The sequence below is a fragment of the Pagrus pagrus genome, assembly GCF_965226575.1.
Source record: "Pagrus pagrus genome assembly, chromosome: 7".
Taxonomy (NCBI): Eukaryota; Metazoa; Chordata; class Actinopteri; order Spariformes; family Sparidae; genus Pagrus; species Pagrus pagrus.
Window position 1 is genome coordinate 7,125,757 of NC_140191.1, and position 15,531 is coordinate 7,141,287.

General features: G+C 37.9%; 1 protein-coding gene across 8 annotated transcripts in view; it reads right to left on the reverse strand.

Annotated features, from left to right (window-relative positions):
- Positions 1-519: 519 nt before the first annotated feature.
- LOC311260264 (uncharacterized protein) overlaps positions 520-15,531 on the reverse strand; it is a 55,543-nt gene continuing 40,531 nt past the window's right edge. For all 8 annotated transcript variants that reach the window (XM_084357889.1, XM_084357891.1, XM_084357890.1 and 5 more), the window contains 18 exons: positions 15,272-15,322; positions 14,280-14,323; positions 13,594-13,906; positions 13,238-13,281; positions 12,432-12,720; positions 11,021-11,071; positions 10,703-10,746; positions 8,598-8,883; positions 8,234-8,277; positions 5,185-5,461; positions 4,256-4,299; positions 4,079-4,152; positions 3,610-3,824; positions 3,211-3,461; positions 2,950-3,078; positions 2,067-2,202; positions 1,891-1,920; positions 520-1,569 (listed from right to left, as the gene is read on the reverse strand). In XM_084357889.1, coding sequence (XP_084214015.1) covers positions 1,301-1,569; positions 1,891-1,920; positions 2,067-2,202; positions 2,950-3,078; positions 3,211-3,461; positions 3,610-3,824; positions 4,079-4,152; positions 4,256-4,299; positions 5,185-5,461; positions 8,234-8,277; positions 8,598-8,883; positions 10,703-10,746; positions 11,021-11,071; positions 12,432-12,720; positions 13,238-13,281; positions 13,594-13,906; positions 14,280-14,323; positions 15,272-15,322 — 2,591 coding nt within the window. In that variant the 3' untranslated portion in view covers positions 520-1,300. The remainder of the gene's footprint in view (positions 1,570-1,890; positions 1,921-2,066; positions 2,203-2,949; positions 3,079-3,210; positions 3,462-3,609; positions 3,825-4,078; positions 4,153-4,255; positions 4,300-5,184; positions 5,462-8,233; positions 8,278-8,597; positions 8,884-10,702; positions 10,747-11,020; positions 11,072-12,431; positions 12,721-13,237; positions 13,282-13,593; positions 13,907-14,279; positions 14,324-15,271; positions 15,323-15,531) is intronic.

Genomic DNA, 15,531 nt, shown 5'->3' on the forward strand with positions numbered 1-15,531 from the left:
AGTCCTGGTCAGAGCCGCTGTAAATCACCTCCGTACTGTATCCCCTGTTATCAAACTGACCTCAGTTACTTTTGGAGGCTGTGCTCAGTCCCAGTTTGGCGTCAGCTGTGATCACTCTTACATCAGGCAGCCAAACTCAGTTGAGCTGGACCCCGTCGCCTGCCGTGACTCCCGTTATCAGACGTCCAGAAAAACTCGAGGGCCATGAGCTAATTATCCAACAGTAGCCAACTAGTGAAAGCTATTTTATTGAGTGACATCTAGCGTGATGCTCTGGATATATTTAAGTTCAGCAAGCAAAGATCAGCAGCGTTGGGTTCACTCTGGTGATGCCTCCTATGTTTTTGGAGCTGCCTTCAAATTCTGGCCATATTCTACAAAATATACTGAATCAAATGCTGTCGCTAGATTAGTGAGAAATAAACACAAAACACCATGAATTAAGTAATCAAGGCAATTTAATTATTTAAACAAATGATAGACAACACTTTTTTTTTAAATACACAAAATGTCAAAATATAAAAATAAGTGCAAAGTCAAAATTGGATTTGTTTAAAATCAAAATCAGAAATAAAAAAATAGATTATTTAAAAAGGAATGAAAACAAGTGAATACAAGATTTTGAGTTTTTAGTGCAGAAATCAAACACAATTACTGTGCAAAGTTCAAACCTGAGTTTACATTTGAATTTTAAAAATGTCTCACTTGGCTTAGAGATTTCTACTCTGGAGTTTTATTTCAGGTGGAAAACAAAAATGAGTTTCAACATGACCAGTAAATCTTAGCACCTTAAGGCGAGATGAACACCTTTAACACCTTAAAGCATTGTTGGTGTCACTGAAGTTTCTCTTAGAAGTGCTCGTAGATTGACGAGCGTTAAGAATCTAAAATCTGCAGGGAAACAAAATCAGGCGCACTCAAAAAGTTCTTATTGTTTTTGTTAATTTATTAAATCTGTAGTTTTATCACTAACACTGATGTTCTTTGTTCAGCGACGCTGAAGTAAAATATTTTATTTAACCTCGGGTCATTTTGTCACATGATATGTGATGGTAGTATTTGGCCCACAAAACTCCAATACAATCCTAAATAAAATGTTTGAGCACCTTTAGATTCATTTTACATAATCACAGGATGAAGACAGTCAAGCTGAAGAACAAATACAGAAAAGACCAGATAGATACAGCACCAGGATGAACACTTTCATACATACAGGCTGTTAAATCATTGTTCTGTTACCGTGTGACGATGCCAGGCTCAGAGGTAATGTCCTCGGTTGGTCAAAAAGCAGTCACAGTATTTATGACTCCTTCCTCCTGAGATCAGTGACAAGATATGACTCCTTCTCCTCAAGGATTTGGCAGAAGATGTCTTTGGCTGCTTGACCTCCAGCTTTCAGGGGGCCGCTGTAGAGTTTCCTCATCCTCTCCTGAGTGGTCGGGATAGTCCTGATTGTGTCGTAGTCTTCTTGTTGGATTACACCTTCCCTGAAGAGATTATCCAAGATCGGTCCTATATTGCACACTCTTGCGATCAGATCACACTGGTGCTTATCCACAAAGTGCTCCACTGAGGATGGAGAGGAGGAAAAACACTTTCATTAGGTTAATGCCAGGCATCACAAAAAACATCACAAACACCTGTCAGGGCGGCAGGGTGTTTTCATTGGTCGCACCGGGGCGTCTGATATTCAGCAGGTCAGATACTAAGATGTATAAAAATATCTTAATATTTTAAAATATTTAACAAACACCAACCAGGTGAGTAGACAGTTGCCTTTGAACAGACATTAGCATAAAAAGCGCCTCTGACACTCAATGTGAAGCAATCTTGTGACTCTAAAATCCAAAGTGCGGTTCCTCTAAAAACGCATGACTTAAAATGTCTTACCTTGTATATGGCCGGTGCTTTGGTATTCATCTGGAAAGAAAACAACAGATTTAAAGAAAATGTGGATGATGCACGATCCTTTTCTAACAATGGACATGTGCTTCAACAATGATGTATGTTTAACTAAAACAAAGTGGCTGTGTAGATAAACTCTTGTGGTATGATTGAAAACTGACCTTTACGGATTTCACGGGTCCATACAGACTGACGCTCGTTTTTCTGCGCGAGGCTGAGCGTGAAGTCTGTGTCCGGTTTTTTAATGTAGACTTCGAAGAAATTTGGGAATCTGCTTTTATATCTGAGCTTTAAGTTCTGCAAAAAGAAATAAAAAAGAAATAAGGGAAATGTAGGAAAGTCAAACTTTGAGCTAAAGTGCACCAGCTCTCTCTTTTTTTTTTACATGTTTTTTAAATGAGGTTTAGTAAATAGTGATGATAGTGAGAACATATCTAGCAACTGAAACAAAAAAAGGTGAATAATGTCACAGCGGTGAGGGAAAGTGGCAACAGGTGAAGGGCCCGCAATAAAGTTGTCTAGCTTCCGGGTTGACTTCCTGGTTATGCCGCTCACTGAATACTTGCAGGAGAGTTTCTCCCACTAGACACATTTGATGTTGGAATGAAAGCTGATTGTACCCTTTCTGATAATTGATGACAAAAGCCAGATGTTTTTATTTTAATTTGTTTGTTGTTGGTTGGTTTGTCAGCAGGATTACACAAAAACTACTGAACAGATTTCCTCGAGACCTGGATGGAAGTTGGGTCTCACCCCAGAATAGACCCTGTTAACTTTGTGTTCTGATCCGGATATGTCGGATCGACATTTCTATTTATTTCTTACAGAATAATGCATGGATCTTGATGAAAAACTACTGATTGCCATTCTATTTGTCCAGGTTGAAAGGGGTCTGGGACTTGCAGTATGTGACCAAAACATGTCAGTAAAACAGGATCATTTTGTGACGTGCTGATGTGATATTAAAAAACAAACAATTGTTGTTCAGATGACTCATCCTGAGACAAAGTTCACCCAAAGATCTAAAAGCAGTTCAAAACAAACCTCAGGATAAATTTTTGCATCATCCAAATCTGCTGTGAGGATGAAGCGATCACCCATTTTCAGGGACTTCTCTGGATTTGGCTTTTGGATTGCTTTGTATCCAGATGATAACTGTCTCCTGTTCAGTTCCTGTAAAAGAAAAAAACAAAGGACAAGGTTATAGTTATCAACATCGTTGTCTGTCTGTATTTATCAACTTAGACGTGAAACATTCTGTGTCTTATTATAATTCGTGTTAGTGACAGTAAGATGTGCAATAACCTGTTGTAGTCCAGGATCACACGGGATCAGGTAAACATGGAGCGTCAGGAATGCCGTGTTGGTCTTGTATATCAACATGTAACAGTTTATTTTCACTGGAACACCAACTTTCATCAGGACCGCTCTTGGAGAAAAAACTGGTTCTGATAACTTGACATGGGACGATGTGACCTCAGCCACTTTTTCCACAACGTCTCCACAGTCATCGATGTGTAGGACTGCAAACTCGTCTCTTATTTCAGGGTTGTCATCTGCACAAAACACAAGCACACATGATTAGTGAGGAGAAAAGGATTAAATCAGTTTTTTACACATGCTGTCAGAACTTTATAATTAGTTATATATATTATTATTATTATATAATTACTTAATCATTTTATTATTTTCTTGTTCACTTACCTATGCAGATCCAGTGTGGCAGGTACACTTCATCCAGCTTCCCAGCATTGACTGTAATGTCAATAAGGGGACCTGCAAGCCTGTACTTCCTGCTCTCCATCCTCTCCATAGGTTCCTCCCAGGGGCAAAACTGGTACTTGAAACTGACCTTCTCCTTACAGACCCAGCGCAAACCAGAGACACTGCATTCAAAGTGTCCTGCTTCAGACTGAAGGCTAAGTCATGGGAAAGAAAAGAAGTGAGTTTGTGTATGTATATACAAAAATGTATATATGTATATACAAAAATATTGTTTTATGGGCACAATGGAACAAATGTACATAAATGTGCCTTATGTTTGCATTGATATAACCAGTAACAGCACACAGAAAGATTTTAGTTTTCTTTGTGTGATGAATTCAAGAGCCAATCTTAATATTTCCTCTAGTTCCAGTTCACTGTGACGCAGTATTTATGATGTTATTTTTACCTGTAAGTTGGAGCCTCATCTGCATCTGTACTGTTCACTTCAGGTTCAAGTTTAGTCCAGTCACTGGAGTCCTGCTGCAGAGCACAATCATTTTACAAGTAAGTGCAAAGGACTTGTTTTGCAGCATCACGTAACTGAACAAATAAACTGAACAACTTAATGAATATAATGAATTACCATTGCACCTCCACAATCCTCATGCTCAAGGCTTCTTGAAGGACCTTGTGAAGACACATAGGATTTTCTTAAAATGACATTATGTTGATATATAAACTTATATGGTAACTTTTCATATTTTTTACTGGTAAAACATGATATTCTACATAGCTCTGCTAGCCAGGCATCCCCAGACCAATTCACAAATCTGATTAGTCGGGAATCTCTTTATTTTCCATTTCAAGGAGTGTTATCAACAGGGAACAAACAAAATGCTTCTGGACGGGATAGACCTACAACCAATCAGAGCAACCAAATGTTGAAGTCCAAATTCTCTGATTCGAGCTTCTTAAATGAGAAAATGTTTCCAGTTACTCCTCTGTGACAGTAAACTGAATGTCTTTGGGTTGTGGACAGAAAAAGACATTTGAGAATGTCATCTTCGGGTATGGGGGACACTGATGGACACTTTTCACCATTTACTGACATTTTATAGACCAAACAACTAATTGATTTATTGCGAAAATAATCGACAGGATACTGTTTTGCCCAATAGTTTAAACACGTTTCTTGATAGATCAGCTTCTCAAAACACAAAACTGAGAACAGTGAACCATTTTGTCAAAATGTTTGTATTTTAAAATGACATATTACTTACATTTTAATAAAATACATGTTCTCATCCTCGTACTTTGTATTTTATTTTGATTTATGACAAGAAACTTGATGTATTTACACCCATCTATGTTAATTAGCACATAACTCTGATGTAGGGCTATTGTCAGGTTAGATCTCCAAAAAACGTCAGTGACCAGAAAATCAGGACTAATAGTTTGAACTTAGCTTAAAATGATACAGACCACAATCTGCATTTGACATTTCTGACATATTCAAATATTAATTTAATAATAATTAATTTTTTTTTTTTTTTTTTAACTTCCACACCCTACCTTCAGATCCTGAGCTGATGTCTGACAGCCTCTGCACCAGATCTCTCCTGTTCATCTTATTGAAGACCTCCCTGGTTAACTCCACAGACTGTTGGCCGTAGGTGTGAACCATCTGATTCACTATATCTGCTCTGTAATAAAAAAACCATGAGAGATCTGGGAGGTTCTTCTGGGAGACAGTCGACTGCAGAATCTTCTTGAATTTCTTGAGCTCCATGTCACTCAAATCATTCAGAGTTTCCAAAAGCAGCTGTTGAACAGCTGCTATTGTTGCTACCTGAAATAATCAATACATTCATGAGACATTTATTTAATCCACTGGGGACAATTACAAATGTGTCTATTTGAAGCTTGTCAATGTTATTATAAACGTGGGTGTTTCAGCTGGATCACAAAAGTTTTTGATCCATTTGGTAATCGCTGTTGATTGATCGCAGTATGTGCACTTTTTTATTGATTGATTAGTATGTTCTCCTGATCTATTGATTGATTTATTTTAAGTAACACAATGTACAAAGCAAAAGAGTATTACCGTTTCTGGTTTCGCTTTAATTCTTAGAAACGTATTATTTATTTTAATTCACAGGCTGCACATCTTCTCACAAACACTGAAGTAAGTCACAGTGGTGGCCAATCCATGTGATGAATTATGTGTCATGCTCCCTGAACCAGTCTCACAATTCGAGCCTGATGAACTTTGGCATTGTCATCTTGGAATATGCCCGTGCCATCAGGGAAGAAAAAAATCCATTGATGGAAAAACCAGGGTCCTCATGTACTAAGACTTGCGTGGATTTCCTACTGAAACATGGCGTACACTAGAATCCAGAAACTGTCGTACGCACAAAAAAAATCAGATGTATCAAAGTGTGCGTACGCATCGATCCAAGCACTTTTCCTTTGTACATCCCAATCAACGTGGAATTGAGCACACATGTAGAAGTGCTAAACTCCTCCATGTCCACGCCCTCATTTAAATATGCAAATTAATTTAAATAGGGCCTCCACCGGGGATTCCCCTCTCTGCACCATCAGATTTACACCATGAGTAAAGGGAAGAAGCGCAACTTCACTGAGTCTGAGCTCGAAACGCTATTAAATAAAGTCGAGACGCGAAGATCTGTATTATTTGGCAGCCTCTCGCCAGGGATAAACACAAACAAAAAAGAAGTGTGTGTGAGGCAGTGAATGTTGTGGGGTCGGAGCAGCGCACACTCACTGAAATAAAAAATAAAAAATGGTCCGACGTGAAGGTGAAGCGGAGGATTTCTGCCCAATAACATGTGGAATTGATTTAGTTTCCTTTGTTCATGCACCACTTGATTGAATCACTATTACTTTTTTCAAAAGAAATAATATATATAAGTGCTACCGACAGAAGGACAAAACAACTTCATTACAAGGATTGACGAGACTGATCACATTTATATTAATGACTGCAGAAGTGCGCCGTGGCTACTGCAGTGTGACATCTCCAACTTTACGCACGCATTTAATGACACAAATCCTGAACACAAGGAGACAATAAAGGGCTTGTTAGATAGCTCTGCCGCTCTATTTTCACCAGGGAAAAACAAATGCACATATTTGAATGCACGTGCCCAAATGGGCATTGTGCTGGTTTACATTCGGGGCGCTATTAAACGGATTTACTCACCGAGAAGCCACCCACCCTGGCTGTGTTTCGGGCCGGTCCGAAGCTCTGCGCACAGCTCCAGAAACACTGGCCTTGGCAACCTAAAACGACTCATGAGCCAGTTGTCGTCATTTGCCAACAGATCTTCCCGTTCTCTAAACACCCTCTCACGTCTGATATTGCCATTTGCGATGTCTTCTAACAAGGCCAAGGCTGCCATTGTTAATGGCATTTTTTCATCACTTTGCGCATGCTTTTATGATTTATGATTTATGATCCATATGATTGCAAACACGTGTGTGTTAATTGTCCGTGTCTCTGATGTGCACATTACTCTGAGGACAAATTGTTTTCACATAATTAACATTTCCCAGCATCACCTCAAAGTGTCGCCAAAGGAACAATAGCTGTAGAAACGTGCGTACGCCAGCCATGAAGCTGGCGTGGGGCACCGCACATTTCCACGGTCATTACACTTTTGATACATCTGAACATTAGTGTGGAAAATGACGTACGCCACGTTTTTGTGCGTACGCACGCAACATTGATACATGAGGCCCCTGGTCATTCAGGATATTCAGGTAGTCAGCTGACCTAATTTTTTGGGCACATGACGTTGCTGAACCTAGACCTGACCAACTGAAGCAACCCCAGATCATAACACTGCCCCCACAGGCTTGTACAGTTGGCACAGTTTTTTCAATCTTTATGCACCCGAGCGAACTGAAGCCTTTCTTCCAGATCAGCCTCACTGATAAGTGGTTTTCTTAAGGCTGCACACCTGTTTAGTCCTAATCCCTTCTCTTCGCACTGTGGGTGTGGAAATGTTCTTACTTTCACTATTAAACATAGCTGTGAGTTCTACTGTTGATTTTTTACCATTTGATTCAAGATTTTTTTAGACCACATTTCTTCCTCGAAGATTCACCAAGGTTCACCACCATCCTTCCAGCTTTTAATAATGTGTTGGACAGTTCTTAACCCAGTTTTAGTCGTTTCAGCAATCTCCTTAGTTGTTTCCTTTCCTTGATGCAGGCTAATAATGTGACCCTTCTGAAACAGAGTAACATCTTTTCCATTACCACGGGATATATCTTCTGACATGGTTGTTTAAGAAATGAGAAGCTTCTCACTGCATCAGTTAGGGTTAAATAACTTGTTGTCAGCTGAAACATATTAATCACTGCAGTAATTATCCAATTTTTGTGGCCAGGCAGTGTATTATTACTATATTAAATTACTGCTAAAGAGCTCGACCTGAATGCAGCTTCAGTTCTGTGATAAATAAACATATAAATAAGTAAATCTTGAGTTTGGGTCGTATCATTATTTAAAATGTTAAATATGACGACCGTTTTTTACATCTATTGAAGGAAAGCTGTGTTGTATGAAGTCAGATGTGACATTACTCACTTTGTGGATCAGTGCAGAGCGGTGTTCATCTGCAGAGTGTTTCTCTGAGGAGAGAAGAGGCAGAAAGTCACTCATAACTGATGACTGGTCTAACAGCTTTAAATTAAAATGATCAGGAAATATTACCTCATTGAAAAAATAAACAAAAAACAAAATTACAGTTAATCCTCCTCAACAGTGGCATATAAATTGTCATTTCTACCCACTCTCTTAGTCATAATATATTCTGTACACCACCTGATGTGTCTTCTCTACATTAAAACTATTATCATTTATAATGTAAACAGAACACAAAGCTTATAAACTCAGACATGTTATATACCAGTTACATGATTTTAACATGTTTTTATCTTTATTGTCTTACTTTTGGATCCTGAGCTGCTGTCTGACAACCTCTGCACCAGATCAGTCCTCTTCATCGTCTTTAAAATATCCTTTGTCTCCTCCACATGTTGGCTGTAATTCAGCACTATTATAAATACTGTGTCCTGCACGTGTGTCGTCTGTGCTTGCAGCATTATTGTGCTGTCTGAGAACTTTATGATGTAAGATTGACTCAACAGGGTATGTTTGAACTTCTCGAGCTCTGCATCGCTCAAATCTTTCAGTGTTTCCAAAAGCAGCTCTATAACAGACTCCATCGATTCCACCTGTTGAATTCAGAGAAAATGTTCACGAGATTAAAATACAGTTTCTCAGCAAGGATGATTACAAATGTTTCTGTTCACATCTCATCAATGTCTCTGTTTAAGTAATGTGGATATGGTAAGAGTACATCAGCACAAGGTGATAACATTTATTTCAACTGGTGACATATACCTGTTTTTATTATGTGTATACAGTTCTTTCTTCCTTGTTAAATCAAATTGATTTACTTAAATCTGCTTTTACAGTTATTTTATTTCTGTTTACAGGTTCATGACTTTTTATTTTACCTGAGAGAGTTTCCTCATGTGAACACAAGAACAAACTGAAAGCAGCTTCAGTTCTGACAAACCTTTGGATAAAATAAATAATTTGTTTTTGCTCATCATTAATAATATAGAGGATGATTTTGAATCTACTTCTATTAAATGAGAACTGTATTGTTTAAAGTAACAGTGCAATTAAAGCAACACTAGGTAGTTTGGACTCATTACTACCCCCAGCTGGTTGAGAAGCGCAATTATCTGTTACCAGTGTCGTAAATACTGTCGCTGTATGAGCATCCCTGGGGAAAATGAATACACGTGAATTTGTTGACAGAGCTGGCGAATCACGAAGCCTCGTTTGGAAACATGTCCACCGACAAGGTTTTTGATAACTAAAAAAAAATAAAATAAATCAGAGTGTTTGTAGTAACCTGCCGCAACCTACATTGTACAACATGAGGGGAAAACTTCGACTGGCAGTGGGTCACAATCGTCTGAAAAAACCTCAACCGAGTGCCAACAACAAGCTAGATTCAGAGATAGCAGTTGGTAGTTTGTTAGCATATAGGCTGCACAGCACATTAGCATGCTAGAATTATTCTCATACCGAGTTGGTTATAGTGAATGCACCGACTAAGTTACTTCCAAAACACAACGCTTGGGCGTGAATGTGTTTAGTAACGTCTGAAAATATAACTATGTTTTCGGGAGTTACTAAATACAATTGCAAGTTCACATTGTGTTTGGTGTAATATCTACAAGTAACTACAGTAAGTAGCATGCTAACGTTACCGATAACAACAATAGCCTAATGTTACCTCCCGACCACACTGTTCAACAATCACATTGATTATCTGCATGAACTAAGGACTCTGCAACTTTTCAAGACAAGACGCTCATAGTGTTTTAGTAAGTTAGTCATCGTTTACAGTCACTACATGAAAACGCGCAAGCTATCGAAACGGACAATGACGGAGGTTCCAAGTTCCAAGTAGCTGCTGGCTAAATCCACCGACGAATAAACGTGTGGCGTATGCCGTAAAGCAGGTCGCACTAGACGCCTTTACGTTAGATAGGTTTCCTACCGGCTCTGGGAAGTTACACAGTGCGGTTTCTGCCGGCGCGACCCCCCTCAGGCTCAGGCAGAGACATCACCATTCATCCTATTAACCGTTTTTCTGACTTAACGGAGTTTAGAAACATTATTTTAAGGTCGAAAAACTACCTAGTGTTGCTTTAACTATTACTACAATAATTATCATAAAATAATGTCGTTAAAGTTGTTTAAAGTACACATCATAATTTCATTAAGTCGAAGATGATGTCTTCAAATGTCTTGCTTTGTTCGGCCAACAGCCCAGAACCCAAAGATATTCAGTTTATAATGTCACAAAACAGAGAGAAGGAGAAGATCCTCACAGGCGCTGGAACCAGAGAGTGATTGGCATTTCTTTAAAAAAATTACTCAATTGATTTATTGATTATCATAATGTTGATGAGCTAACAGATTAATTATTTTAGCTTTAGTTTAAAGTCAGACAGATGTGACATCACTCACTTTCTGGATCAGTGCAGGCCAATCTTCATCCACAGAGTGTTTCTCTGAGCAGAGAGGAAACATAAAAAAGACTCATGAATGATTAATTTAACAACATAATCAGACTGTGTGACTATAATGATTCTAATATTAATGATTTATTGTAAAATGTCCAGTAACTCTACTTTATAGTAACATCATAAACAATCAATCACAAGTTTCTCCTGATAAACAATATTATTATCTATTAAACTGTTAAACTGTTCATACACTGACATATGAATTAAAATGACTACAGGACTCATTTCACACATTAATTCATGTTTATAGATCACCTACCTTTCTCTGTGGTGTTCACACCAAACACTTCAGCTGACGAACCTGCAGCAGCTGCAACACAGTTGATGACAACTGTTATTGCATTAATAAATACTCTGTGTGTAACCTTTATGTGTACTTGTCTTGAGTATAATACTGAGTCCTGAGAATAAAAAGCCTTAAATGTTTCAGTTTCAGGTGTGTGAACTGAAGGCGGGAGGAAGTCATGATTACAGAGATCACAGAGGGAATCAATGAGAAAACACTGTAATTAATTAACTTACACAGACTATCTCTCTCCACAGTGGAGTGTAGTGTACGTCAAAGCAAAGACATACAAAAAGACAATTCAGCAGATTCATGTGAAATTATGTCGACAACATTAGATAAATTCTTATCAGGCCATTAACAATACAAGACTGGTAATAATGAACTCAATGGACCAAAAACAAACAAGATGTGGCCCAATACAGAAGAGTGTTTTCAATAAAAAGATGTTGAGCCCTTTGTTGGAGCCATATTGCTTATATATGAAATGTTTCTGTTTGAATACTGGTATTTATGCGTTTTATTTTTATGTTTAGAATTATTATATAATTCTACATACTCATGAAACAGTATTATGCCTTGGTTATTTTGAATGATTGCTCCCCCTATGATTTGCTTATGGTATCATCTGTGGCCCAATGATTGATTAAATGGGTGTCTACTGGGAAAGCAGGAAGTGTTTTCACTTGGACACGGACGGGGTGATCATACAGTTTTTTAACCACCGAATACTATCAGTTTACTAATAGTTAGAATTAGAATTGTGCATCCTGATTTATGGAATTCGTTTTGGATCGCAATAAATTGCATTGGATTAATTAATCTACGACTACTGGGTGATTGTTGGAAGGTGCGTCTGAAAAGGTTTACCCCGATCTGGTCTCGGCTGATGGCGTTGTATTGCAAGCCGATACACCCTTTGAAAACACAACATTTACAAAGAAAAGGACCAAAGATTCAGATTCGTTCAGATCTATACTTTAAAGTCAAAATCCAAATCATTCAACTCTGAAGTAATCTGTCTTATTTCATATTTATTATTATTATTCTTTTTTTTTGTACCAGTAAATTAAATTAGCTAGATTTACCACTTCAAAAATTAAGTATATATTTTTCAGAGTGGAAAAGTCATTCCTTTATTCTGAAGATAACGTAGAACTAACTGTGAAGTTTCTATGGTTCAGTTTTTGTTGCGACTGTGTTTGACAGGTGATAATTCAACTGTCTGGTGTTGTTGCTGTCATGGCAGGTCTATACGGTGCTGTTGCATTGATTTATATTATAAACTTCATCTGATATTTTGCACCAGAGTTCAAAAGATTTTGTACCAATGTGTCTTTGTCTGTTATTATGAATTAATGTGACAGTTGTCCTCCTATCTTACCTTTGAGTCCTGAGCTGGTCTCTGACAGCCTCTGCACCAGATCAGTCCGGTTCATGTCCATTAAAACCTCCCTGGTCAACTCTACAGACTTTTGACCGCATTTCTCCACCATTGCATCCACCAGTGACTCTGCCATGTCTCCCTTCTCCGGTATGCTCCAGTGAATCTGTGGAAGGCTCCTCTGGAAGAATATGAACTGCAGAAACCACTTGAAGGTCTTTTGCTCCTCATAACTCAGATTATTGAGTGTTTCCAAAAGCAGCTCTTTAACAGCCCCCATCGTCGCAGCCTGGAAAATGTACATGTTCACAGAGAAAATGTTATTTCTTATAAGATGTGTTTTTCTACAAGATCACCTAAGCTACTGATATATTTGGTAAAGATCTGGTTGTTATCTCAGAGGATGATTCCTATGTCCTGCTGCCTTTTAATATCTTTAACCTACAATCTGTAATTGGCTCTTTTTGCATTTCCAGGCTGTAACTCGTTCACTGTGCTGTCAAAAACTGAAACGAGCCACCTGATCTCAACATTAGATGTTGGAGTAACTGTAGAAACAGGTGGCAACTCAATGAAGATATTTTTAAATTTCATGTTTTGCATTTTGTTTAATTCTTTGAGGAACTTCAAAACTTCATGATATTAACAGTACTGAGCTCAGTATCATCTCAGCTTCAGTTCTGTGAGAAACATCAAATGTAATTCATGTTTGGTTTAATAATCATCATTAATGTTGAGTTCATTTTAAACCTGAATCTCACTGAATAAAAACTGTACTCTGCATGGTCAGATATGATATTACTCACTTTGTTGATCAGTGCAGACTGGTGTTCATCCACAGAGAGTTTTTCTGAGGAGAAAGAAAGAATAAAAGGAATTAAAAATAAATATTGTTGTTAATTATACATCGGGCATGACTGCTTTGTAAAAAAGATTTCAATAGAAAGCACTCAACATAAAATTAAACTCAAAGCTCATCAAAAGTTACATCTAACTTTTCACAGATATTTTTCTCCGTCTCCTGAAATGATTTTAAATAATAATTAGTCCTAAAATATATTAATGATTTATGTTGATTTTCTCTACAATATAGATTATTTTATTCAAAGTGTAAAGAGAAGAGGACATATATTATAAACATGTCTTGTCTTTATTGTCTTACTTTTGGGTCCTGAGCTGCTGTCTGACAACCTCTGCACCAGATCAGTCCTTTTCATCGTCTTTAAAATCTCTTTGGCCCTCTCCACAGACTGTTGGCCATAGGACTGCACTATTAAACACACTGTGCCCTGCATGTCTGCTATATCCAGCAGGCCTGATGGGATGTATTTTGGTTTCTGCTGCACCAATTTGACAGGTGAGGCTCCACATAGGCAAACTGGACACAGGTTGCTCTTGAACCTCTTGAGCTCTGCTTCACTCAAATCTTTCAGTGCTTCCAGAAGCAGCTCTATATCAGACTCCATCGTTTCCACCTGATGAATTCAGAGAAAATGTTCATGAGATAAAAGTACAGTTTCTCAGCAAGGATGATTACAGATTTTTTTTTCTAATCTCATCAATGTCTGTGCTTTAGAAATGTGGATGTGGTAATAGAACATCAGCCATATAAAAAAAGTAATGATACAGTGGATAAATTGTCCAGTTAATCACATATGCCTGTTTTTTTTATTATGTGGATAAAGTTATTTCTTCACTGTGATATCAAATTGATTTACTTTAATCATCTTTTAAAGCATTTCTTAAAAAAAATTACTCAATTGATTTATTGATTATCAAATGTTGATCAGCGAACAGATTAATTATCTTAGCTTTAGTTTAAAGTCAGACAGATGTGACATCACTCACTTTCTGGATCAATGCAGGCCAATCTTCTTCCACAGAGTGTTTCTCTGAGCAGAGAGGAAACATAAAGAAGACTCATGAATGATTCATTTACCAACATAATCAGACTGTGTGACTATAATGATTCTAATATTAAGGATTTATTGTAAAATGTCCAGAAAATCTACTTAAAGGATAACTACCGTTTTTTTCAACCTGGACCTTATTTCTAGCATAAAATACGAGGATTTACTCACCCAGATAACTTTGGTGTCATTTGGCGTCGTTCGGACGAAATTTGATCCAGTGGAGCGCCGCATATATCCATATAATGCGAGTGTTCCGGGCACCGAAGCGCAGCCTCTATGAGCATTATCTGCCACAAAACTAGTTCATTTCACCAATATTTTGTTATAATACGCTAGTGCTATTCCCCTCTGCGTCCGGGCTTGTCTGTTATCAACATCCGGGGTCTGTAGGTTGATCTACTACCTCTGACCTGGAAGATGTCGTCTCTGAGCTGCGCGTGCACCCGCGACAGCCGGCTTGTTTACCTGTAGCTGCTACTGCTAGTTTGACCCCGGATGTTGATAACAGACAAGCCCGGACTCAGAGGGGAATAGCGCTAGCGTATAATGACAAAATATTAGTGAAATGAACTAGTTTCGTGGCAGATAATGCGTTATATAGAGGCTGTGTTTCAGTGCCCCGTCACTCGCATTATATGGATATAGCAGCGCTACACTGGATCTAATTTCGTCTGAACGACTTCAAATGACACCAAAGTTATCTGGGTGAGTAAATGATAATATTTTATGCTAGAAATAAGGTCCAGGTTGTAAAAAACGGTAGTTATCCTTTAATAGTAACATCATAAAAAATCAATCACAAGTTTCTCCTGATAAACACTTTATTATTATCTATTAAACTGTGTTAAATGTTCAAACACTGACATATGAATTAAAATGACTACAGGACTCATTTCACACATTAATTCATGTTTATAGGTCACCTACCTTTCTCTGTGGTGTTCACACCAAACACTTCAGCTGACGAACCTGCAGCAGCTGCAACACAGTTAATGACAACTGTCATTGCATTAATAAATACTCTGTGTGTAACCTTTATGTGTACTTGTCTTGAGTATAATACTGAGTCCTGAGAATAAAAAGCCTTTAATGTTTCAGTTTCAGGTGTGTGAACTGAAGGTGGGTGGAAGTCATGATTACAGAGATCACAGAGGGAATCAATGAGAAAACACTGTAATTAATTAACT